At 41.5% G+C, this 24,249-nt stretch overlaps 1 protein-coding gene across 1 annotated transcript in view; it reads left to right on the top strand.

Annotated features, from left to right (window-relative positions):
• The first annotated feature begins 1,113 nt into the window (after positions 1–1,113).
• jag2b (jagged canonical Notch ligand 2b) overlaps positions 1,114–24,249 on the top strand; it is a 52,492-nt gene continuing 29,356 nt past the window's right edge. Inside the window, exons 1-3 of the mRNA XM_008297299.1 lie at positions 1,114–1,423; positions 2,069–2,389; positions 21,896–21,950. Of these exons, the coding sequence (XP_008295521.1) occupies positions 1,355–1,423; positions 2,069–2,389; positions 21,896–21,950 (445 nt within the window). The 5' untranslated portion in view covers positions 1,114–1,354. The remainder of the gene's footprint in view (positions 1,424–2,068; positions 2,390–21,895; positions 21,951–24,249) is intronic.

The raw sequence follows: 24,249 nt of genomic DNA, 5'->3' as shown, positions 1-24,249 counted from the left end.
TGATGCAAATATTCTAAACTAAGACAGGCATGGATGCTTGTGCAAATGTCTGTTTCAGTGTACATGCTTGTATGTAGAGCTGAGGGTAGAAAAAGGAAAGGTACTTGTAGCTTTGGCAGCTACAGTCTGAAATGCTTTGTTCAAAGCAAATAACAGGAAGAATTTTGGTACAAGAGCAAAGCAGACTGTGTCAAAGTAGCTGAAAGGGAAATGTTCTGCATCATGAGTGTTTTTTTAAAATTCAAAATCTATGTTAAATCTAAGAAATGCGGAGGACATTGCAGCATGTGTGATGCTGCAGGTTTCATTTCTCCATGGAAGCTGGTCAGTGTTGCATGGCCAGTAGAGGGCGCTCTAAACTGCTGCAATGTCCAGACTGAAAACTGCTGCGTCGTGGGGCAGTTTTACTTTTAATAGGCGTTAATGTTGCATAAACATACAGATGAAGGGTGTTTGTTTGGCTTCCTATATCATATCACAAAGGTGAATACATATCTAGTCTTAAGCACCATTGTAAGAAATAAAAAAAAAATCAACCTTTTTCGTTTGTTTTTTTTTTCTTTAATTTTGTTTTATCTCCAGGACTATTTGTAAAAGTTTCTGAACAGATTGCAACGCGGTGTTTTGAATGAAGTGACACCTGACGGCAGAATGCAAGCAGCCTGATCCAGATTTGTCCCTGAGCCCAATTAGGACTGTAATTAAACGCCATACAGCGCCGATAAGGTCCTAATTTGAAAAGAACTCTTAATGGCCCCGGCTCATTATAATATCTGTGCGGCTGCGTTTAATTAAAGTCGACCCCTGCTTTGTTTGCGCGCTGTAATGCGGTTTGTCTAAATGAAGCTCAATAGAGAGCCAGGATAATTCAAGTTTTGGGAGGAGGAGGAGGAGGCGGAGAGGGAGGAGGAGGGTGGAGGTGAGGGTGGAGAGGGAGGGAGGAAGGAGGGGAGGAGGAGGAGGAGGGGGGGTTATTATACTATTGTCCGCCCCTTAATCCGGTTGGCTCAGAGACTGCCCGCAGGCCAATTTGTAAGTGGTTTGCGGAGCTGCCAATCAAAGCAGACATCCTCTCCTCAGGCTGTGGCTACGAAACATCTCAGTTGCTGTGTGGAGAGATTTGACGGAGGGACACTCCTGTACATGGACCATCACTGCGCTGCAATCCGCCGCCTGCTCACACATGTAATGCCTCGGTGAAACCTGGACGCCTCGGAGAACACACGCATGTGAAGATTTGTGTTTTTTTTGCATGTCAGGAGAGGAGGAACTAGTCGCCGGGTCCGCGGCTGTTTGTCTTTTCTTATCGCTTCTCCCCCCCCTCTCCTCTATGTCACTCTAATTAATCGGAGGCATGTGGAATCGCACCAGGATTAGGAATTGCTTCCCAATAGTGTGCCTGCTGTTGACGTTATGGACGGAGGTAAAAAAAAAAAAAAAAAAAAGAGGGCTCTAATTTAATAAATAATATCTGCACTGCTTTAAATAAAAATAAATGTTTTAAATGACCATAGTGAAAAGTTGGTGGGCGTGGGCAGATGTATTTGCTCCGGCATTGCATATTCGCATCACATTAATCGATAATTGAATTACGTAGCTGTGGAGCATGTGATCGTGTTACCATGACAAGATTGAAGTCTAAAGAACTGATACAGGCTACTCTCCATTTTGGAGTCCTGTGCGTTTCTTGTTTTTTTTTTTTTTTTTTTTTTTTTTTGGAGGGGGGGCGAGAGAGAATTAGGCCAAACAAGTTGTAAGTTGCATTGCATCAATTGGCTGCTGCAGCGGTTAATTTGCTCTCAGAGTAACCTGATTGTCTAAAAAAAAAAAAAAGCCCAGCATGCAAACTGTTCACGTGCTCCATTCATGCTGCAACAAATATTTTTTTTTTTTTGGCTCATCCACCCAAATCTGCAAAGCCAAATAATGGTTTTAACTGCGAATGAGGCACTGTTTGGACACTTGTCCATCTTTTACGCACCGAATTTAAGCGGCAGAGAATGCTGCTGCGGTCTGATTTCTACGGGCCTATATTTAATAGTGCGCTTTTTTAACGTGTTGTTTCTAGGTGTCCCAGTCAACCGGCTATTTCGAGCTGCAGCTGATCTCCGTGGAGAATGTAAACGGCGAGTTGGCGGACGGGGAGTGCTGCGACGGCTCCAGGAGCTCCCAGGACCTGCGCTGCACTCGAGACGAGTGCGACACTTACTTCAAAGTGTGCCTGAAGGAGTACCAGATGGAGGTCACCACCAGCGGCTCCTGCACGTTCGGAGCTGGATCTACGCAAGTTCTCGGTGGAAATATGTTTTCTTTTAAGAGCGCCAAGAATAACCCGAATAAGATCGACGATGCCGGCAAGATTCTGATCCCCTTCCAGTTTGCGTGGCCGGTGAGTGTGATCTCTTGTGTTCCTTGAGACCTTATCTGAAGAGAGCATCGTTAACGTTTGTGCAGTGTAGTCCTCACCGCCTGGTGTGTGTGCATACACACCTGCAGCGACGCATCTCTCTTGTACATGCAGTACTCTACAGCAGCTTCAAAGTTGTCCCTCTCAGAATGACGTCCATTAGATTTGATCCGTCCTTGCAGGGAGGACTGCATCTAAGAATTGCTTTCATTTCTGATTAACCTGCGAGGTATTGTCTTGATTAACTGTCTGGCTGTGGAGCATCAGACAGTGATAAATGCCCTACATCCTAGGAAACAGGACATCCTCACTCAAAATGTGCTATTTCTCACATTCAACAATGTGGATCCATCAAGTTTGTCATTATTTCTGTTTGTAAAATGACTTAATTTATCAAATCAATTGCAGATTCACTTTCTTTTGTGCAGCCAAATAAATTATTGCAAATCGTAGCTCAAATTGTGTCCCTGTACAGAAAGCTTCGCTGTATGAGATGTGAGTCAAAGAACCTGCAGAGAAGATGCACTTTAAATCATCACACTGGTGCCAAATTTCTACCAGGGCCCTTGATGATTTGGTTAGAATTTGGCTCATGTGTTTCTCTCTTTGCAGGAAGGACTGCATCTAACAGTTTTAATTTGATATTAAAGTGCCAGGTGTTGAGTTGAATATTGGGTTAACTAAAATAGAAACAGTGAAAACATGCCCATTAGTATCCTATAAGACAAGGAGTCATCAGATGTCTGAACAATAGTCCAGAAGCCTGCCAACATATTAGATCTACTAGAGTGTTCCCAAATTCTCACATCTGAGAACATTGAGCCATCAAGTTGCTTGTAAAATAACTTAAATGATTAGTAGATTACCAAAGTAGTTTCTTTTAAGCGAATAAAATGACTGCTTGTTGCATCTCAAATTGCGGCCATCCTCCTGTACAAAAAGCTAAGACGTCAGTCAAAGAACCTGGAAGAAAGTTGCAGTTTTATCAGCTTTATCTTAATAAACTGCACTTCAATTTCTCATATTTGTTCCAAATTTCTCCCTAACAGTTTTGGAAAGGTCCCGGGTCACGTGTCTTTGCAGAGGAGGTGGACCTCATTAAATGGGGGTGTTTAGCAGCATCCTGTCCTTATGAGAGTTGACACACATCAGGGCTAAACGATTGCATGCTTCCCCAGGATCCGATTGCAGCTACAGTGTTTCACAGTGTCATCTGGGTCATCTTTTAAAGTTGCCCTGATATATGAGGATTGGCTTTGTTCCAGTCTCGCACCTGCCAAGACCAAGATGGGGTGATCAGACCGGGGGAAATGCTGTGATGTATGTAGATCCTGGTGGGGGGGAACTCTTACTTCTCCTGTGGAAGTACGGTTGTGACAAAGCTTTTTTTTCTCAGGATTTTGCTGATTCACAAATTCATAAATAGGCTCATTCATTCGTTCGAATGTAGCACACTATAGTCCATGAGGTGACACTTGCTTTAAGATGTTGAGATTGGCCCACGCTGCTTGTTTTGTTGAATGATTAAGAGGAATGCTACAAAAAACAAAGGTAAATTTAATGTACTAGAAAGAACATTTTGAAATGACTGCATCCATGAGAGGTCCAAGTTTTGCATTATAAAGTTTTCCCAGGTGCAGGAGAATGGGCTGCAGCCTGCATGTAGGTATTGGTTGGCTGCTTCACTTCGTTCTCTGTTGTAATGATGAATGAGTGACATTACGCCAGTTTGAAATACGTGTTCAGCTGTAGTGAACGATGCCTCGGGGCAGGCAGCCGGTGTGCACTGGCTGGTTTTCATGCCTCTCTTTTTCCCCTCAGCACCCTGCAGCATCCTCTCCTGCTGTGGATGCCAGGTGCCCCCTTCAGGGCAATTAACCTCATGTGACTGCAAATGAATGATTGCTGATGAACAAGGCACGAGAACAAGGAATGCATGCAGTGAAATTACAACCTGAGCACTTCGACTGTAACACACTTTCAGTTATTTGATAACATGTAGTTGTCGCTGCTGCAGTGTTGAGTTTCAGTGCACCTTTTGTTACTTGCTTTAGAAAATGTAATGTTGTACTGTCTTTGAAAATGAAGCTGTGAAGGGAACTGCTACACTGGTCAACATAAAAAACAATCTGCAACAGTTTTAACAACGGATTCACTGCTTGAGTAATTTTTGAGGCAAAATTGAAAGAATCCTCTGATTCTTGATTTCTAGACCACAATTTCTTAATTCATTGTAAAACTCATCAACAGAATGACTATGAAAGGTAATTTGCCACAACTTTGATGATCGATTAAACGGTTAAGCACATTTTTTAAGAAGACCGTCCAAAAATGAGTGGTTCTAGGTTGTTTTAATTGTGATTTCAGGTATTCAGAAATGTGAAAATGTCACCACTAGTGATGAGCATTTTACAGACCAAGCATATTGGTTAATAATAAAGAAAGGCTTTTTGGTAAATTGAGTAGTAGAAAGTTAAATTCCAATAACTTAATTCTGGTAAAGCGACAGATTTGTTGACTGCATCACATGTTTGATTCAGGTATTGTTTTTATGTATCCCATAATTTCATGGTTCTTGCAGCGCTTCACAGCAGCACCTTTAGTAAATTAGAAGTGGTCTTTCCTAACATTTGTAAGCTTCAGGGAGAAATAACAATGGTGTGATTTTACACATAACCATGAGGCTATTGTTTAGACCATCAGGTGGTTTGCCACCTGAGCTCGCCTTTTCTTTGAGGCCAACCCTGGATTCATCCACTTGGTTCACATAGAATATGAACCACTGAGAGTCTCTTATTTGACTCCTTGACAGACACCTCGAGGCAGAGGTGAAGAGGGCTATTCTGGTGTGTTGTCCTTCTGTTAAGTGCCCCCAGCTGATAACGGTGCACTATTCCAGTGCCAGATGTCACAACAAGCCTGCGGGGTCACTGGCTGTGGCGTTGTTGCTTTCCTCACTGAAGAAACAAAGATGCAGTGTACTATTGGCTGTGTCATCTGGCCAACTGCCCACTTTGAGCCCCATGGAAATCAGTGAGGACTAAACTCGTCTCTCATCTCGCATGCAGACATCGGCAACAGTCTGAAGATGAAACCACGTAGAAATCATTTTACTTTCTGACTCCTACCTTGTGATATGTTAATAGGAACGGTAAAAAGCAGCATGGGTTGCCTTTTTAATGATGTGTGTTGTAGTTCAAAGTCAAACACGCAATCTAGATGTGTTATTCTTATGAGAACCCCATGGCATAATTGTGGCATGCATGACTGTGCAAGTGTGTACAAGTTAGTCCAATTGGAGAGATGTTCATCAATTAAATCAGAACTCAGCGGCGCTACTGCTGCTAAAGCACACATGGGTGCAAACCGTTCATGTGTGGGTTTTGTTTTCCCTTATCAAACCACTTTTCCAGATAGTCTGATAAAGAAAGTGATTTTCAAATTGACCTTGACAGTCTGAGTTGTGAAATACCCACCGACGCCTTTAATTTTCTCAACTGGCTCTTAAGTCAGTTGTCAAAGAGCTCTTCTCATCTCTGAGTGTAGTGGAGTGAAGTCAGGCTGTGTTTCTGGGAACGGCTGCTGTTTCTGTGAAGAGACAGACATCACAGCCTCTTCTCTTCTCTGTCCTGTTATCATCACGCACGCCTGATGCAGTCGCTGATGGCTAGTTTACCAGATTGCGTGATGCTGATCCATTCTATGGAAATCTACCAGGGATTGTGTAGCTTTGGCCGGTCCTACAAGCTGCCGGTGCAGAGTCTGTGTGCTGATGTTGCTGCTGCCATCTCTGAGCACAGCCTACACTCACTTTGTCCCTATAGTTCAGGATCGCATTGTATGTGCACTGACATTTGGATCAGCGTTTTATACTTTATATTGTTTCCTTTTATTTCTTTCTTATTTGTTGGTCTTTGTTTTGTCTGTCGATGCAACAATGTGCTAAGATTTTAAGGAATATTCAGTACACAGCTGGGGTAAGGATATGGTTAGCCTAGCTTAGCATAAATACTGAGCTAGGACATGTGACATAGTAAGATAATATTACATTAATTTCATATTAGAAAGAGAAACTAATCCAAATGGTTCCCTTTGAGCAGCTCTTGGTGACTGTGAGAAGAAATAAATTCCCCTTTTATAGGAAGAAACTTCCGGCAGAACCAGGCTCAGGACCGATTGTTATTGGTTTTTAGCATTAGCACAACTGAAAATAAGGCTACAAGAACCGTTTGAAGCTCACAAAATATTTTTGTTGTTCCGTTTGTACAATCACTAATAACAGAATTATCTGAATTAAAATAAATAAATAAATACATTTTTATGGTTAGCATATACAGCATTTATTTGTTTAGAAATCACAATATACCACCGAATATAACAGCTGTTTTTGCATGTTTGTAAAAATTAAGCAAAGGAAATATAAAATGTTGGGTGTTTGAGGGGCTGGCAGGTGTAATTTTGAATGTAAGAGAGTCAGGCCAGTTGCCTTGTTTAGTCGAAATGCTAAGCTAGGCTACGCTAGGCTAATCACCATGTGGCTCCAGTTCCGTGCTTCATGTACAGCAATGAGATTAGTATTATTTTATCACCTTAAAATAGGAAATAATACGAGTGTGTTTTCCAAAAATATTTTAACCACTGCCTGAAGAAACAGCGCTTGTGCGTAATTGATCAGAAATTAGCAGAGCCTATTTGAACTCCACGTCAAACATTAACACGGTCCGGCAGGCAGCTGACCAAATTACGGCCTCGTTTGGCCGATCTGATTGAGTTTCCAGTTTGTTGGCCCCTGCTGTGTGTGCACTTCAGGAGAGACAGCGAGGCTCAGAGACACATCTTACTTCCATTTGATCGCTAATGAAATTGCTGGTGGAATTTCTGTGCGTCTCCCTCTCTCCACCCTCCAGCTACATCAGCCGGACGTCCGTTTGATGTGAGCCTGCCTTGTAACTGTATCTGCTCTGGACTTGTATCAGACCTCCATTCTCACTCTGCTAGTAACTGGATGCATGTAGTTAGCCAGAACTGTAGTCCATCTACACCGGCCATCAATCTTATTAAGAAGCTCAGTTGTTACTGGAGCAGACTTGGTGTAAATGTCATCATTTCACATTGTGCTATATGAACAGACAGTCAAGACAGTATATTTGCAGGAAAATAGAGGTTTAACTGGAGTGTATCTCTGATCAAGGGGTAAAGTGTGTCCTAGGTTGGTTTGTTTGGTCTGCTGCTCATGCATTCCCTCACATGTCCGACCATCCCAACAGTGGGAGGTACAGATGATCTCATTCACATTTAAATCACATGGTAATCTGCACCTACATGCTGAAGGTTGTTTTTTCTGGAGCGTATTCAAACTTCTTGAATGCTTTTGGCTTGCTCCCCTGCCACGTGTACAATTAATGCACACAGTGTTGCTGTAATACTTATTTTGTGCTACTGTCAGGCATTGTTCTACATGCCTTTTCCTACTTGTTCAAGCAGGTAAAATACAAGGGCTTGGCTTACTTGTACAAGAAATAAGTCAAGGTCAGACGCCCTGATCTGTCTCAATGCATGAATTATACAAATGGGGGTAAGGATACACTCTTTGGAGTAGTTTCCCCTTGAGGCATGGTGTTTCATTCACGCAATGTATGTGATGTAAGTGAAAAAAAAAAACGTGTCCATTTGTACACCTTCACTCACCTGGCCAGGTGCTGCGTGAAGTAGATGTAATAATGGAAACTGAGGCTACGTCTAGCACTTAATATACTTTTCCCAAACCAATCCAATACCAGAAATCGCTTAATTGGACACATACAATCTCTTGACACCCAACACTTTAAGAAGGAGGGAAACTGCTTATTTTCTTTGTCTAAATTCACAATTGCAGTCTAGCTTTTGATCTCTGATTTTTGGATTCCTTAAACACGAGTGAATGCTCTCTTTTGCAAGCAGCTATGTTTGTAGTTTGATGCTGGAAAGCATGCAGCGACATCAGATAACAAATGACTACCTGGAGTCTGTTGGTTTTAACCAAGTATTCAAAGATGTATGTATATAATCATTTGGGCCAAGACTGAATTTAGTACATTTTCATGAATGCACAGCACATTAACTTTTCTTATTTCACAGTTGTTTCTGGTTGTTCTCCATGCAAACACTTGCTGTTTTTGCTGGTCAGAAAGCTAGAACTAAGCTTCATGTCAGGGGGACAGTGTAGTGATTAATATGAGAAAGAGGCAGGACAGAGGTTTTATAGTGGCTCCTTTGTGTACTTCTGCTCAGATACTGTACATCCGTCCTCCTCCATCTCTCCTCTGCCCGAGTCTGCAGTTAGCTATATTTTGGATGCGCACACGCTCTCAGAGCCAAAGGCTAATGCAGGCTGCCATGGTTAGCCACACCTGATACGGAGCTTGTCAGAGCTGTTGCTAGGAGACGGCTGCATAGGCCTCTAGTAAACAATTATCTTGCCTCTCCATGGCTCCCTCCCCCATCCATCCTCCTCTGGTCCCAGGGCTGCTGCGTGGAAAACCACTCCAACGGGTCTCACCTGTGATTCAGCTCAGCTCGGTATTGATTATGCAATTAGCTAGTCAGGCTGAGCTGCCAAGGTGAAACGACAGCGTTTTGTAAGAGCTCTCTGAGTGGTGCAGAGGGTCTCGTATTTGTATTTTGGACATGCAACCTATGGGTTCACTGCCTTGACTTTGTATGTTCTACAGAGGTTTATAGTAAATGTATTATTTTAGCAGCAGGTACGCTGAACAAATTTGTCTTCGTATCATTGGCAGACTTTTGAAAAACAAAACTGTAAAATTTTAAATATAGATTTAATGTTGTATGTAAGAATTCCCTGTTTTCACATATTTTAAATGTATCAGTCAGTTTATCATGATACAATGTTTGCTTTCAGTCTGTGATACTTTTTAAAGATTTGTTTTTTCTTTTTAGATAAAGACCAGCAGAAATAAGCAAGGGAACAAACTCATGCTGCTTACTGTTTAAGATTCACGGAGGTGCTTGTTTATGCCACCATACTTTGCGTTGTAATTACGTGGTTTCATTGTGGTTTGCATCCGATGCATAATGGTTTTATCGGCTAGGACTTAACAACTCAACCACCTCAAGGGTTTGCTCCCTGCTGGTTGTAAGCATCTGGGACACTTTGATAATGTAGCAGCTGCGATAATTCATATTTTGATTTAAAGAAATGCAACCCATGCTGCAACCTTAGCAGCATTAAATTTGCAGAGCAGCCTGTGACTGTACTTTCTCTGTCATGTGCAACCATGTCTTATGGGATAGTTGAAATGATGGACTGGGGGAAGAACTGCTTCTGAGTGACACTTTTTGGTGTCTTTGAGTTGAAGAAGTTACATCAGTGGGTGAAAGTACATGTCCACAATAGTATGTTTCATGTGTAAGCACAGTGGCGAAGCTGACAGTCTGAGGAAATACACCCAACATCCAGCAAGAAGTTGGCAAGGACTGTGTCAGTAGAATTGTAATTGAAACTAACCCTGTATTTTCATGACTGACTTGTACGGTTCATTTCCATCCTGCAGTGCATGCTGTCCATTTTGAAGGCATGAGACTCGCCTCAGAGCCATGTTTGATGCTTTTATTTTTTTATGGCCCCACTTAAGCAGCAGGGATACTGTGACTATCCCTCATAGTGAAGGGCTTCAGTGATGCTGATGTGACAGTTTGTGTGCTCTCAGAATAACATCACTGACAAGATGATTTCAATGTCTTTCAACTCGTCCTCTACAGTTACAGATCTGGGGTTACTCGAACCGAAAAACGCATTAAATCTCTGAACCAATTACACCTACGAATCGCTCTATTGTACACCTGTAAAAAATTCTAATATCAATTTAATGTTTTAAATCACTTTAAAGGCATTTTACATTAAACTCTTTATATTTCTACTCTGTCAGGAATAAAACACAGTTCTAGTTTAGCTTTTGCCATTGTACATGTCACGATAGCTCAAATGCCTGAAAGGTTACATTGCTCTCCACTCTGAAATTATTTATAGTCTGGTGCTGTTGGTGACATTTTGTCTTGTTATCTCATGTAGCACACATATGGATTGTAATTTATGCACATGGGGTTTATAGCCTATTGTACTGTTCATATAAGGCAACACAAATGTAGCACATCTCATTCATGTCACAAATTTAAAAGAACAATTTTACTCAAATTTGACAGTAATTTGATTCTGTGTGTAATGTCTGACTTAGAATGAGAACTGAATCTAAAATTTAAAGTGTTGAGTCTACCAAAAAAAAAAGAGAAGCTAATACAAGAGCTGTTTAATCAGCCAGCTCATGTTTATTGCCACTTGCCTTTAGTCTAAGATGTTCTAAGGAGGAAATAATCATCACTTCACCTCTTTGCTCTCGTCCCTGCAGACACGGCACATTTTATGTCGTGTAAGTCTTGTGTACTATTGCCTGTCATCACAAGTCGAACAGATGTGTGTTGCTGCCTTGCTCATTAACAAAGATGCAGTGTAGTGTTGACTGTGGTCTGGACAGCTGCCCTGGAGATGCCCATGTCATTACCGTTGGACTCGGACTACATTCTTAATATTAAATGGATGTGTGTTGATGTCGGGGAGGAGGGAGCAGGGGTTTCCTCAGAGAACACTTTGTTTTGTTCATTCTGTGATTTCACACAAGGTACAGCGTGTACAAGTAGGAAATAACAGCTTCTCCATAATTATTTAACGGCTGTTTTCTTCCTCAGTGCCTCAAGGAGGTAGAGATGTTACAATTTGTTTAAAAAAACAGTTTGCCGAATCTTCGGTTGGATCAGTGAATCGGTTGTTTTGTTGAGGTCAAGCTTCATTACTTGCTAGAAGTAGTTTCAAGTCAACACTGAATTAAATCCCTTTTTGTTTTAGCTGTTTATGACTTGGACTTTCTGTGGCGTGTTGGCTGTTCCACTGGCTTTCTACTAAATTTGGACATTTTTCTCTCTGTGCCAAAATGCACCAGTGTCCCTCTTGTACTGTCCTCCTTACCTAGATAAACTGAAGCAGCGCGACCAAAATATATCTCAAATTTCATTGAGATCAACAGTTGTTTAAAGGTGAGGTGGTGCAGATTCTGGCTTTTATAATGAGAGTCTGGCTATAGGTGTAGTAGAAAACATGAAAAATGTTGTGTAAAGCTTTTGTGTGCCTCTTGATGAAACTTTGCAAAATCTGACAAACAGCCTCAGGTGTCACCGATGTCCAACAGACGCTTCAGTTTAAAGTATAGTGAAGCTTTCATGATCTCTAACCGGTCTGTCATGATGACAGGGTGGCTAAATGGTAGTGATGATGGTTACTGTCAGATATGGCTACTACTATTTGTTGTATAGATTATTTTCTGAATATTTTTGTGGTCTACAAAATGCCAGTAAAGAGGGGAAACGTCCCTCATTGTTTCCCAAAGCCAAAGATAACTTCCTTAACTGTCTTGTTTTGGCCACAACCAAAAGATATCAGTTCACTGTAACATAGGGGAAAAAAATGTTCACTCGTAAGCAGCTGGAATCTGAGAATTTAGATTTTATTTCCTTAAAACATTGCTCATTAATTGTTTATCAAAATAGCTGGTGAATAGTTGATCACTAATCGATTAATCATTGCAGCTGTACTATCTAAGCACAATAATCATGGCATGTTTCATTTTAAATGGAGCCACCGTGGCTGTGTCCACGCTGCCGCCTTGGTCTTGTCTGCCAAACCAAAATGGACAAGACACATCCTACAGCCACAATGTATGAAAATACACTCATTATTCTCGCCCAGGTTGGTGCCTCGGAGTTAACCACAGTTTGCGTAAACCACTGCACTGTGAATGGCCAGTCATGGGCCAAGCAGCTTTATCATTTTTGAATGTGTAAGCCACCATTCAAATCGTTTATAGGCTGTCATGGAGACATTTCCAACAGGATCAGGAGTGCCTTATGTACAGATGATGCCACGTGGGCAGACACATGAAATTGCACAGGATTGTGTTTTTTTTTTCCATAGTAAATGTACAGTATGTTCCTATTATTTATATGGTATGAAATATAAATAATATGAAATTGGTAATTTATATGAAATTGAGGACTATGATAGTTTAAACTGTTGACGTGCACATTCTAACTGCCTGTAGTATCGCGTCCTCTGCAGACAGCAGTCACGCCCACTGTGTGACTGATGAACACATTTTAACACACTTTTAAAGACAATGGAGATAAAAAACATGCTTGTAATTGGAGGATTTTGCATAAGTGCTGTGTGCTAAAGGCATGAGTCCATTTGTTGTAATGTTGCAGGTATTCCTGTGAGGCCTGAGAGGCCTCTAGTGGGTCTGAACTCATGGGACACACAAAGAAGCTCCACTCAGTGTTTGTTTACTGTATCTCCGATCAAAATTAAACTGTTTTTGTGTTTTTACATCAGGCAGCAACTGTGACTATACAACGTACATTTTCCTCCAGCGTATGTATAAGTTTTAAATAGTGCTGAAAAGCAAATTTATCACATCCAGTGAGTATTTTGCACATTTATTGCATATTTTTTATGTGTTATGTAACATTTTTTAGTGATTGCACATTAAAAGTTAAGTGTCTCTCTTTATTGTTGCATTCAGTGCAACATGTCGCCAGACTCTAACTGGTGTGAACAATCAATAAACGTCAGCATGATGGCACAAAAGATCCCTTGTGAGTGAATGGATGTGAAGTCAGATGGAACCACAGATGTAGATTGAAAGGTGCAGTTTCAAAAGGCACTATACTACAAAAGCAACTTTAAACCCTCTGAACTCTTAGCAGTTTCTGGGCTCGCGTCACATTTTCACTCACTGTGGGCTCACTTTTCACTGCAATGTAATGTTCTACACCTCTGTGAAAACAGATCTGCCATGGTTAGAGGTAGAGAGAACTTAAAAAATGGATTTTGGGCAGGAACACATTGTCATCATAAAAAAGGAGAAAAATTTAAGTTTATTATATATGTCACAAAAATAGAATTAACATGATAATCTATGTCATGAATATTTTACTACTTACATTTTACATTTATTTCCAGCCTTGTCTTCTGTCATATATGTGTAAACAGCCTGCAGTTCAACCCAGTTTATCTGAGTAGTCCTTGAATTTTAGTCACATGACTCTTGGCCACAGCTATGTCACTAATGCCGTCACAGTTTGGCCAAGGAGTGCACAATTTTTTGTTCTTTTGCAGACTCTAGTTAGTGCGAACTGTTTATTTTTTGGTGAACTTTCAAATATAGACTTAAATGATTTTAATTAAATATTTAGATTAGAGCACAACAGTGGGCTGCTGTTAACACATGTACAAATGGTAGGTGCAAAAGAGAAGTATAGCAGTGACTTGTGTGTCACTGCATGTTTGTATTTCAAATGATATTGAAGCATGAGAACACTGTACATGCGTGTTGCCGTGGCCCACTGCGTCCCCTGCATCTTGTTAAATGAATGCAGGTGCTAGGAGCTCTGTGTGGGGGTAATTAAAGCATGTCATTACATGGGCAGTTAAATTGTCACTGTACTGTTGAACCTGTTTGAAATGATAATGGCGCCAGGCTGGAGGCGGTGCTGTACTGCTCTCCAGTCAGGCGCCCTGTTGCTGTGGATCAGGAATTAGCCTCTTAATGTTTGTGAAGCATGCTTATTGCCGTAGTAGCTCTAAGACTTCTTAAGGCAAATTAACACCAGAGGAAGTAATTAACAAATATCCAAGAGTTCTGGATAATTGAGCTTTAACCCGATTGTTTGAAGCCTTAAAGTTGTTTGCCACATGCGTCTCAGCACACATGATGATGAAGTGTAAAGAGCGATTTTAGTTTATTGGTTGTGACTGTCGGCCTTGTGAGACTTGGATTTTCAGATGAGATGCAGCCATGTTCTGATGCACTATTGTACAAGCATTTTATCTTTTGAAAACAAAACATATATAACATGAGTGAATCCTGTTTAAGTGTTGGAAGCATCATTTTGTTCCCCAACTTTACCCACCTCGTAGCTTTCAGTGTGTTTTTGAGTCATTGTAAACCTGTCAGTGACATCTATGAACTCATTTAGCCTTTCTATGCATATGTGCATGTGTCGGTGTTTGTTTTACGTGTTGCCACATCTTGGATCATGCTGGCTAATTAACACTAGGAGGGGAGGGGTTTGTTGTATTGGAAATGCATGGGTAATGACCCTGTTGGCATAGTAGCAGCATGCTCAATGGGCCGTGTGTGTGTGTGCACAGCCGGTATACACCAGCCAGCCAAATGCCTTGCCTTCAGTGCGACATCTCTTGGCACATGACTCTGGCAAGCAACTTGCGTGCAGAACTCATAGCCCTCCACCTCTCTACCCAGAGAGATGTGACTGTCTGTAATCTGCTCCCTTAACCACACATGTAATCATAATCAGCTACAAAGATCTACAAAGACTAAATGTTACTTAACTCGTCTACTGATATTGTCTGATGTTGTTAAAGGCTTGCCTTCTTCTCCTCCTGAACAGACAAAACGATGAAATTCACTTATGTCGTATTATGTGATTTGTGAGCTTTAATGCTTTGGCACTTTACACCACAGCTGTAAATGGGATGTTTTCATCTGCATGGATTAGTTGGCTGAATTGACTGATCTGTAGAGGTGTTAATTTGGTAGAACTTGCATGGAAATTCTGCTTTTTCCATAGCTGGTGGGCAAATATGCGAGGACGTCCTTGTTTGACAGCCTGATATTCTTGATCTTTATAGCTAAAGAACCATGCCTGACTGCGTATCAAATCTTTATCAAGATTTGCCATTTTCAGTGTTTACTAGGGATTTTGAAAACTGTTACATGCAGGTAGCATTTGTGAAATACTTGGCCAATGGCAGACTTCTACCCACAGTCCACATCTGTGGAGTCAGACTGGGTCAGAAAAGGTTCCAGCTCTCACACTGTAAAGTCCTTTAAAGTCCTCAAAGCTCAGGAATACATTATTTCCTCGCCAATATATGTTTTTCCCCACTTTAACCTTAATATTAAGCAGTCGTGTTTTAAAATGCTTTCCCAGACCCCACCTTCACCTTAACCAGCTATCTCTGCCTACTTCCTAATATTCTCATATGTCTGAATAAGAATGTCCTTTGATAGATTATCTTTGAGCTCCAGTAATATCTGCCAGGAATCCTGCGACAAGCAAAATACAGCAATGTTCAATGCAAAAGTCACAAGGGGTCAAACACCGTCCAACTTGTTGTTCTCTGCCTGCCAACGTCATCACCACATATGTGAGGATTTTGCCACTGGAGGTCTTTGATCCTTTCCTCTGAACAGATTGAATAGCTAGACCAAGAGAGATTTCCATTCGAGTTCATGCTCCCAGCAGAAGTGATGGGAAGCTGATTCAGCTTGCATCCACTTTTTCTAAGTATTACCCTTGAGAAGCTGCTCTCCCAACCCCCAGACCGTGACAAGCTCCCCTCCCTTTGGAAACCGCCATGATTGCGCTTTCAGAAGGTGTCTAGACTTTGTGACATTTAGCCTGTTCTGTGCATTAATAACTCTCAGTATCATTAGTAGATAATAACACCAAGTTATTTCATTCACAGTTGGACTAATTACAATAATAAATGCAGTAGGACATCCCAGGGTTAATTAATATAATTTGTGGGCCTATTTTTCATTCTGTTATTTTATAGACAACCATCAATTATTGCCAATTAAAGCTGATGGAGCACCACATTTACTAAACCAGTTTTTGCCAGTTCTTCCCAAGATCACTGTCAGAAAAGGGTAGTAGAAGCATCACATGGTGTTGTATCCACTGGTTCTTCCTCCTTGGTACAGCTCGATGCCCTTGCTGGAATAGCGTAAAGTCAGCCCTAGTAAAACCAAAAGCTGGGATTGACATCACAGATTAATGAAGATTACATGCAGCGATTACTGGCCACGGGATGAATTGTGATGACCTCATGTCCCATCAGAAGGCAATAAATCAGGAGATGTCAGTGGAACTCCCTGTGGAGGAGCTGGGAACATGGAGGTGGGCATTCAGGTCACCTCTACATGACATGGGAAACAGAAATAGCTCAAGGTCACAGGCACTGTTTTCATAGGTAGTGCTAGTCTGTGAATCTCATCCACAAACGACATCAAAACGGCTACTGAGAATAATTCTCAAAGCTCAATCAACATTTGAAATCTCTGTCTTCCCCATGAGGCAGAAATGAGTCAATCACAGCTCAGACCAACAACGCGGACACTCCCCTCCAGTGATACTGAATTGTTGGCAGACTGGGATCTTGCATGGGATTACACACCAGGCCTGGATCTCACATTCTTAGTATTCTTCGAATGCAAACACGCACATCGCCCCACATGCAGAGGGCTGACCCCTCTTTTGAAAAAGAAGTGTGCAGATCCCATGCTTAGTGACCCCAACCTGCCCCGGCTTCCACTTCCCACTGCCACCTCTCTCTGTTCCCTGTCCCTTTTTTATTTCAACAGCCACCTTCCACTCACCCATCCACCCCTCATCTGGCGTGGGAACCTACACCTGTGGCTCTCCCCAGACATCCCCACCATATCATCTGCCTTCACAAGTGCGGCCCATTGTGAAGAGTTTGAATGACCACCTGAATAAAAATGTTTAAAGCGATGCGGTGCAGAGATGGCACTTGTGTGTTGCATCATTACATGAAGCAAATGCAGATTCACTGAGTGCATGGCACATAAACATCCTTTTTTTTCCCCATGCCCCCCTTCTTGACTTGAAAACTAGGATTTCTCTAAGTAAATCCTCTAATCCATTAGGGGAAGGGTCGGGTAGGATTTTGGAGATTTGACTGACAGAGGATTCTTCGTAGTCTCGGATAAACTATTTCAAACTGTCAAATGTAACTGATGAGTGGGCTGACTGTAGAAAAAGGGCCGGTTAATAAAATGAGGGAATATTTTCTCAGTAAGAGGCACAGTTGGATATAAGTTCAGGACTTGTACAAGAACCACCAGCAGCTTGTTTTGACTTCACCAATACAACTGTCCTGCTCAGGCTCAGTAGCACACATGCTGACACTAATTGTCCTCGTGCTGACTGTGTCTCTTCATGGACAATGGTTTTGATTGGAATGGGGGTGAGTTACGGTGTTGGGACAAGGGTCTTTGTTCAGTAGCCTTTCCCCCTTCCCTCCCCCACTCCTCCCCTTTATCCCCCTGCCCATCCATCTATCTTGTTCCAACCATTTGGGCAGCTGTCACTTAATCCAGCTAATCACAGACTGGGATGGTCTGTGGGAAACCAGGCTAGTCCGTGGCTTTACTCATCCCCAATGTACACTGACTCAGGGGACTATTTACTCGAACATTTACAACATGCAGGCATGACTGCAAGCTTGGATTTTAGGAAAACCCACTGAGGCACAGGTCATAATGTGACCACCTGTTCCGTCTTTGATCTTTGATTCTGCCTCATGACAAGGCTTGTCTCTTGCATAGTCTCACGAAACAGGCCGGCTTCATCGTCAGATCTCCAGGCACTAATGCATGCATTGCCACTCATAGCTGCTCTTGTATGCATTGGCACACACCCACCCACATGCTCAGACTGGGGCAGCCAGCCCACTCTTTTGTGGTGGGGGGAGGGGGGATGGGTGGAAAGGTCAGAAGCCGAGCGACATGTCGTGGGATGATCCACGTTCATGTCAAATAATCCATCTTTGAGGCTGCATCTGTTGTGCGTCTGTGGTTGGATGGGTTGGCAGAGCTTCCGGTAACAACAGCACCGCCTTTAGACACCAACACCCTCTGAGTCTTCTGTGCCTGACTCCCGACTTTCCATCTCTAATATCTTCTCCTGTTTTGGTTTTTTACGTCTCACCTGCAGATTCTTATACACCTGCACTTCCTGCATCCGAGTCAGATCCAGGCTCTTTAACTCACCCCTATCCCGTCATCTTCCATCCCCTTCTCCTGTCACCCACGGTCTTCCACAATAACACTCCCCTCCCCTTCCTCCCACCACCACCCACAGCCAGACAAGCCTACTTAATCCCACAGCCCAGCAGCAACCAGCCTACCAGCTTGTTGGTCCCCCATCAACAACACAGACTCACAACCACACATATTCTGCAGTCCTCCTCCCTGTAATTTCTCTCACTCACTTCATTCACACAATCACAACTCTCTCAAATACTGCTTTTTTTCCCCCTCTTTTTTTCTTAAACCGATCCCCCTCCCAAGGCCAACATCCCATCAGTGACATTACACTAGAGGTCACAGCAGTCACACTGTGGCTACTACAACTGTCACTGGTGGTGACGTAATGAGTGCTATTTAGGTCAGCTGGTTGCCTAGCAGTGTGCCCTGCAACACACCAGCTAGATCACTCCTGTGATGCTGGTTAGCTTGGTTATTTTCAGTTTGTGTAGATATTGGTGTGTCTATGCGTGTGTATGTTAATATTTGTTCAAAACTGTCAGCTGTACAGAACGCTCAAAGATTAGAATTTTGTATTTGCAGGTTTTAAGAACAATATATACCTTAGTAGTTTAGTTATTTTTTAAAAAGCCATTAGAGCTGACCCACTTGACTGATTAATCAATCAGTCAAGAAAAAACAAAAACAAAAAAAAAAATACGATTTAGTCTTTTTTTTTTTTCAAATACCTGTTTCCGTGTAACCAGATTTTTAACTGTGACTATGCTGCTTTTGTCTGTCATGTGTGAATAAACTGAATATTTTGGGTCTGAGAGGTATGAATTTCAGTGTTAGTATAAGCTACCTTAGGATTTGGGAAACCGTGATCACATTTCTCTTCAAATTATTGAGAAAATAATCTGCATATTAATTAGTATGTAAATTAGATGTAACCCAATTCATCATAGGAGACGTCAAGGTGAAGCGCCAGTCTAAAGCCATGTATTCAACTAAAAATTATATAAAAGAGAAAAAGTCGCAAATGCACACATTCAAAATGTTGTGCTTCATCCATGCATAAATCATTAATAGACTATCAATTTTATGTTATTGTTGATCCATTATTTTATACATGAACTAATCATTTCAGCAGAGAGTAAAACCCATTCATCAATGCACTACTACTGTTATACTGGTCAACTGTAAAGCATAACTTGGTGTGAAACAAGATAATCCCCTTAGCTGCTGATTTACCTCTCTGTCTGACTACCAAGGACAAAGCCAGTTCATCTCACACAGCTAATATTGGCAAAGTGACCTTCTTAATGGGCATCATACCTGCCGAGGCTTTATTTTTCCTGAAAACATGGCAGAAGACCCCCCTGCCTTTCTGAACATTTCTTGTTTTGTTTTTATTTGGATTTTTTGTCAATAAAGCTAAATTCATTTAGGTTAGAAAAGACATGGAGAAAAAAAATCACTCCTCAAAGGTTTTTGCTTCTTTTAGACAAAACAAACGGCTCTGGAATTTAAAATACAATTGAGAAGTATAATCTACTCTAGCCAGTTACAGCATCTTGTCAGACAGCTCAGATGGTGTTAATAAACAAGATTATCCAGTTGCTAACACTCAGTGGCTAATTATGATTACTGGATGTATGTCATGGGAATAGGTTGACATTTAGGGAAATATTCTTATTTCCTTTCTTTGTCAGAAACAAGAGGGTCACCGCCACCAACCAGCTGTAATTTCATCACCTAGAGGTTAGCAGGTGATTAAATGAATCATAAAGCATCCTATTTTGTGAGCTTTAAAAGGGCTAGTTGGTGGATCTTTTCCTTATTCTGGACAGAGCCAGACTGACTGTTTCCCCCTATTTAAAGTCTTTATGCCAAGCTAAGCTACCCTCCTCCTGGCTCTAGTTTCATATTCAGTGTACAGACATGAGGGTAGTGTCAATTTTCTTCGATAATTCTTAGCAAGAATACCAGGCAGCCAGACACAGTACATATTAAGCATGATTTAAACCAGAAAGTGGATGTCCCCCAGTACTTTCAGAATTGGGCCGAGGCTCTTTCAGATTGGTGTTTGAGGGGAGTCATGGTGCTCGATTAGCTACACAAATGATCAGAAATGTTAATTTTGCAGAAATGTAGTCATCTGTCTTGAGGTTTGAGGAGTACCATGGCCCGATTTTCCACATGCCTGCTGTCAAAAAATCTGTTGTAAACTGTCTACATCTTTGAGCCATCTGCAGCTCTATATTTTTCTTTTTCTTGGCTTTACATTCATGATAGAGAAGCACAAAGGAATGCTGCCTTTCTCTTTTCTTGTCAGCATAGCTGAAGGTGTATTTTTCTCATTTAGCAGACTTGATTGGGATTGTCAGTGGATTAAAACAACCTCGGATCCATTGTTACTTTCACCGTGGGCAGCTGGTCAGTTAATGGTTTGATCCTGTGAGTTGAAGGTTACGCAAAGGCCGACTTAAGTTGCACCTTCGTCATTGGTGGCCTTTTCCTGATTTGACATCCAGGATGGTGCTGTACTTGGTTTCCAGAATTTTTGTATCACAGCTGCAAAGCTTCCCTCACAAGCCAGCAGGGCTACATAAATGCAGGTTCATACTGTTGTGTCGAATATGTAGCTGGAGGACAGTTGGTACATCACAGGCAGTTTATGCATTCTTCCTTCTCCACATCTAAGTCCTGCGGCATCTCTTGGCTACTTCCCACAGTTGTACTTACCTTGTGTTGCATTCTTGCTTCTGAATCATTGGGTTTCACTGGCAACGTAACTCAAGCACACCTCTGGGTAACGGGGCCAAGTTGCATATACGAGACTCTGTAGTAGCAATGAAATCGATTTTTGCATCATCTTTGTGTGTGTGTGTGTCTGCTGGTGCTTGTGTGAGTTGCATGACTGTAGCTGACATCATGTTCTCCATTGTTTTTTTGTGTTTTGTGATTATTCGTGATGTTTATATCTCGCATTCTTAAGTGAATTTGGAAACAAAATGACAAAGGCCCTCTGTTACGTGTTCCTCTTTAGTAGTGGGGAGGAGACCAACATCATGTTGTTATCATTAGTGAAGATAACATTAATTAGATATTCAATATAGCTTGGGATATTTTTGGATATTTGCAAAAGACGAGATAAAACATTGACTGCAACACATGTTTACATTCAGATGATTCCTTTGTTTCTTTGGTATCTCTATCACAGCCTTGTTTTGTGTGAGCTGTTTACTTCCAGGAACTTTTGATTGACAGCAGATGTTTGTGGAGCTTTGTGCTGCCTTTATAATCCTAAATGTTATGTTGTTTTGTGCTTCATAATATCCTATTCATTCTGTAGGCAACTTGAGACCTCACTTACTGGAAATGTATTGATTCTTTTTAACCTAATGAGGGTTGTTGTGTTTCCTTGTGTTGTTGGGGAAAAGGAGCAGCAATGCCTTGAAGCAGTACATGGGCACAGCTGTTCATCCCACCTGCCGTTAGTCAAGGAAAAAAAAGGACAGAGATTGTATTCTTGTCCTTAATTTCATCTGACGCATTTGTTTTTTTCTTTTCCCTCCAGCGGACGTACACGCTGATCATAGAGGCCTGGGACTGGGACAACGATACTCGAAAAAGTAAGTTTAGACTTCATACACATATCGGTGCTCTTTCTTCTATAAAATGCTACTAGAAACGGATGAGTGTAGCAGTTTGAGAAGTTCTTGGTAAGATTTCCTTGGTATGGCATGACAAGAACTTGGTTTTTGATTCCAATGGCGTCGCCAGTATCAACAATACGTTAGATGATAGAAACATTTTTGATAAGAATCCCTTTTAGGTTGTTTATCGATCTGTCCTATCCTTGTGAATGTGATATTTCAGGAAAGCTTTGAATGAATTCCTTCAAATTTTACGCAAATGTTCACTTAGATATATGGATGGCCTGATTGGATTGTGCTGGTCACCATGACCTCACAAAGCATATTTTTGGCCATGATTCAAGAATTCATCATTAGGACTAAACCCCTGACCTGTTGGAGCGTGAATATGGATGGGACCTTTGGGGGCTGTCCTGTGGTGTCTGGCACACTGGCAATGGATCCTTTGGCACCTGTGGGTTACGGGTTGGGATCTCTTTGGATTACGTTTGTTCCAGCACATCCTGTGGATTTTCGATCATATTGGAATCTTGGAAGATATGAGGCTGAGTCAAAAACTTGGGCTCTTTTCTTGTGTTCCTCAAGCTGTTTCTGAGTAGTTTTTTTGTTGGAGGAGGCTTCTGCCTGGGCTTGGCCTGTAAAAATGTTTAGGTGGTACAAGTCATGGTAACATCCACATGAATACCAGGACCATTAATGGTATTCACCTGTCAGTGGCTTTAATGGCTAATTGGTCTAGGCCGTATATTAATACAGAAATGCACTGCAGTAGCCCCTTGAGACTCCTCATATAGAATACAAGCCTTGGTTTTTGGTAGCTATGTGGGCTTTTGCCGCCAGTTGTGACCAGCTGTATCCTGTTTTCCCTTGGTTATGTCCGCTGGGTGGACTCCTGTACAACCCCTTTTTCCCGTCTAAGCAGTAGCCCAGTCTGGAAGGAAGAGGACCCATTGAGGACTATAATGTCTGCATGTCTGGATGTGCCTTTGATCTGTGGAGACGGTGGCATTTTTCATGAACCTCTAGTACCTTTTTGTGCATGCAACCATGTACATGAATTAGTGTATATACTGGACCACGCTGTCCTCTCTTGTCCAATTTTGTGCCTTATTTATATGAGGTCATGACATCCTGTTTTGTCCATAACATCAAACGCACTTCCACTCATGAATGCAGACAATGGACAAGAAATAGATTTTGACATCATCACTCTTTGATTAGACTGCTTGCATGCCCTGTGTAGTCGCCTGTTTCTGCAGTAATTGTGTACTTTTACAGTAATTAGTCCTGATGTTTCTGATGGATGTAAGGCCGAAATGTTGTTTGAGAAACGGTCCAATTGATTTCCTGCCAGCTACTTGCACTCAAGGCTCAGCTAAATCACTGTAAAGAAGCAAAATAGACGTGTTACTGATCCAAGACACAAACACATTTTCAACATCTTAGTGGATTGATGTCACTGAAATAACCAGGAAAATGCCCCAGTTCTCATTTTGTACCAAAGTTCAGGCAGGTTTGATCTTCTTTTGTATTGCATGCTTTCCAAAAACTGAACTAAGCCTGCCGTGTGGTCACAGACATCAGCTGACTTCAACCTTAGTGTCATGAGTTGGAGAAACAGAAACGTCTGGAACAAATGCTTCTTTCAACCTCCGTGGAAGATCACAAGGGAGTCTGTTTGGAGTAACAAACTTCTTTAAGGTCACTGAGTTGCATCAGATATTGTAGCCTTTGCCTGGCAGGTGGGTTGGACAGGTCACAGTTAATTTTATTTCTTCACACCTAATAGTTCATGTCATGGTACATGGTATTTCATTAGCAGAAATAAGGGCTTTTTTTTAACAGTTAAAGAGCACGGGCCAAATTTAGTTGAACAAAATATTCACAAGAGCTGTACTGAATGGCAGTATTGTATTTTGTGTCTGTCTGGCTAAAAAAAATGGTGGTTTTGTTCAATTATTTTTGGCCAGTCTGTTGATATTCTCGGTCTATCACAAAGTTAAATGTGTTAGGAAAGTATAGTGGTGTGTTTTAGAAGAATGACAGAGGACATTTGAAACCAGAGGAGAGCCAGAGTAGGATACTATTTATCAGGACTTCTAAAATATTAAACTTTATCTAGGTTATAGAGCTCTTATTAACAGTCATGATTTAATTAATCAGTAATTACTTTTCTTCCACATGAATACTCTTACATGTTCAGTTTAGAGTTCAGACCTGTCATGTAGTTATTGTTAACAGGGATAAACTGGTTGCAGTCCACCTGATCCGCACT

The sequence above is a fragment of the Stegastes partitus genome, unplaced genomic scaffold (assembly GCF_000690725.1).
Source record: "Stegastes partitus isolate 25-593 unplaced genomic scaffold, Stegastes_partitus-1.0.2 Scaffold1207, whole genome shotgun sequence".
In the NCBI taxonomy this organism is placed as follows: domain Eukaryota; kingdom Metazoa; phylum Chordata; class Actinopteri; family Pomacentridae; genus Stegastes; species Stegastes partitus.
Note: the sequence above shows the minus strand (reverse complement) of the source record. Positions and strands in the feature narration are given on the sequence as shown.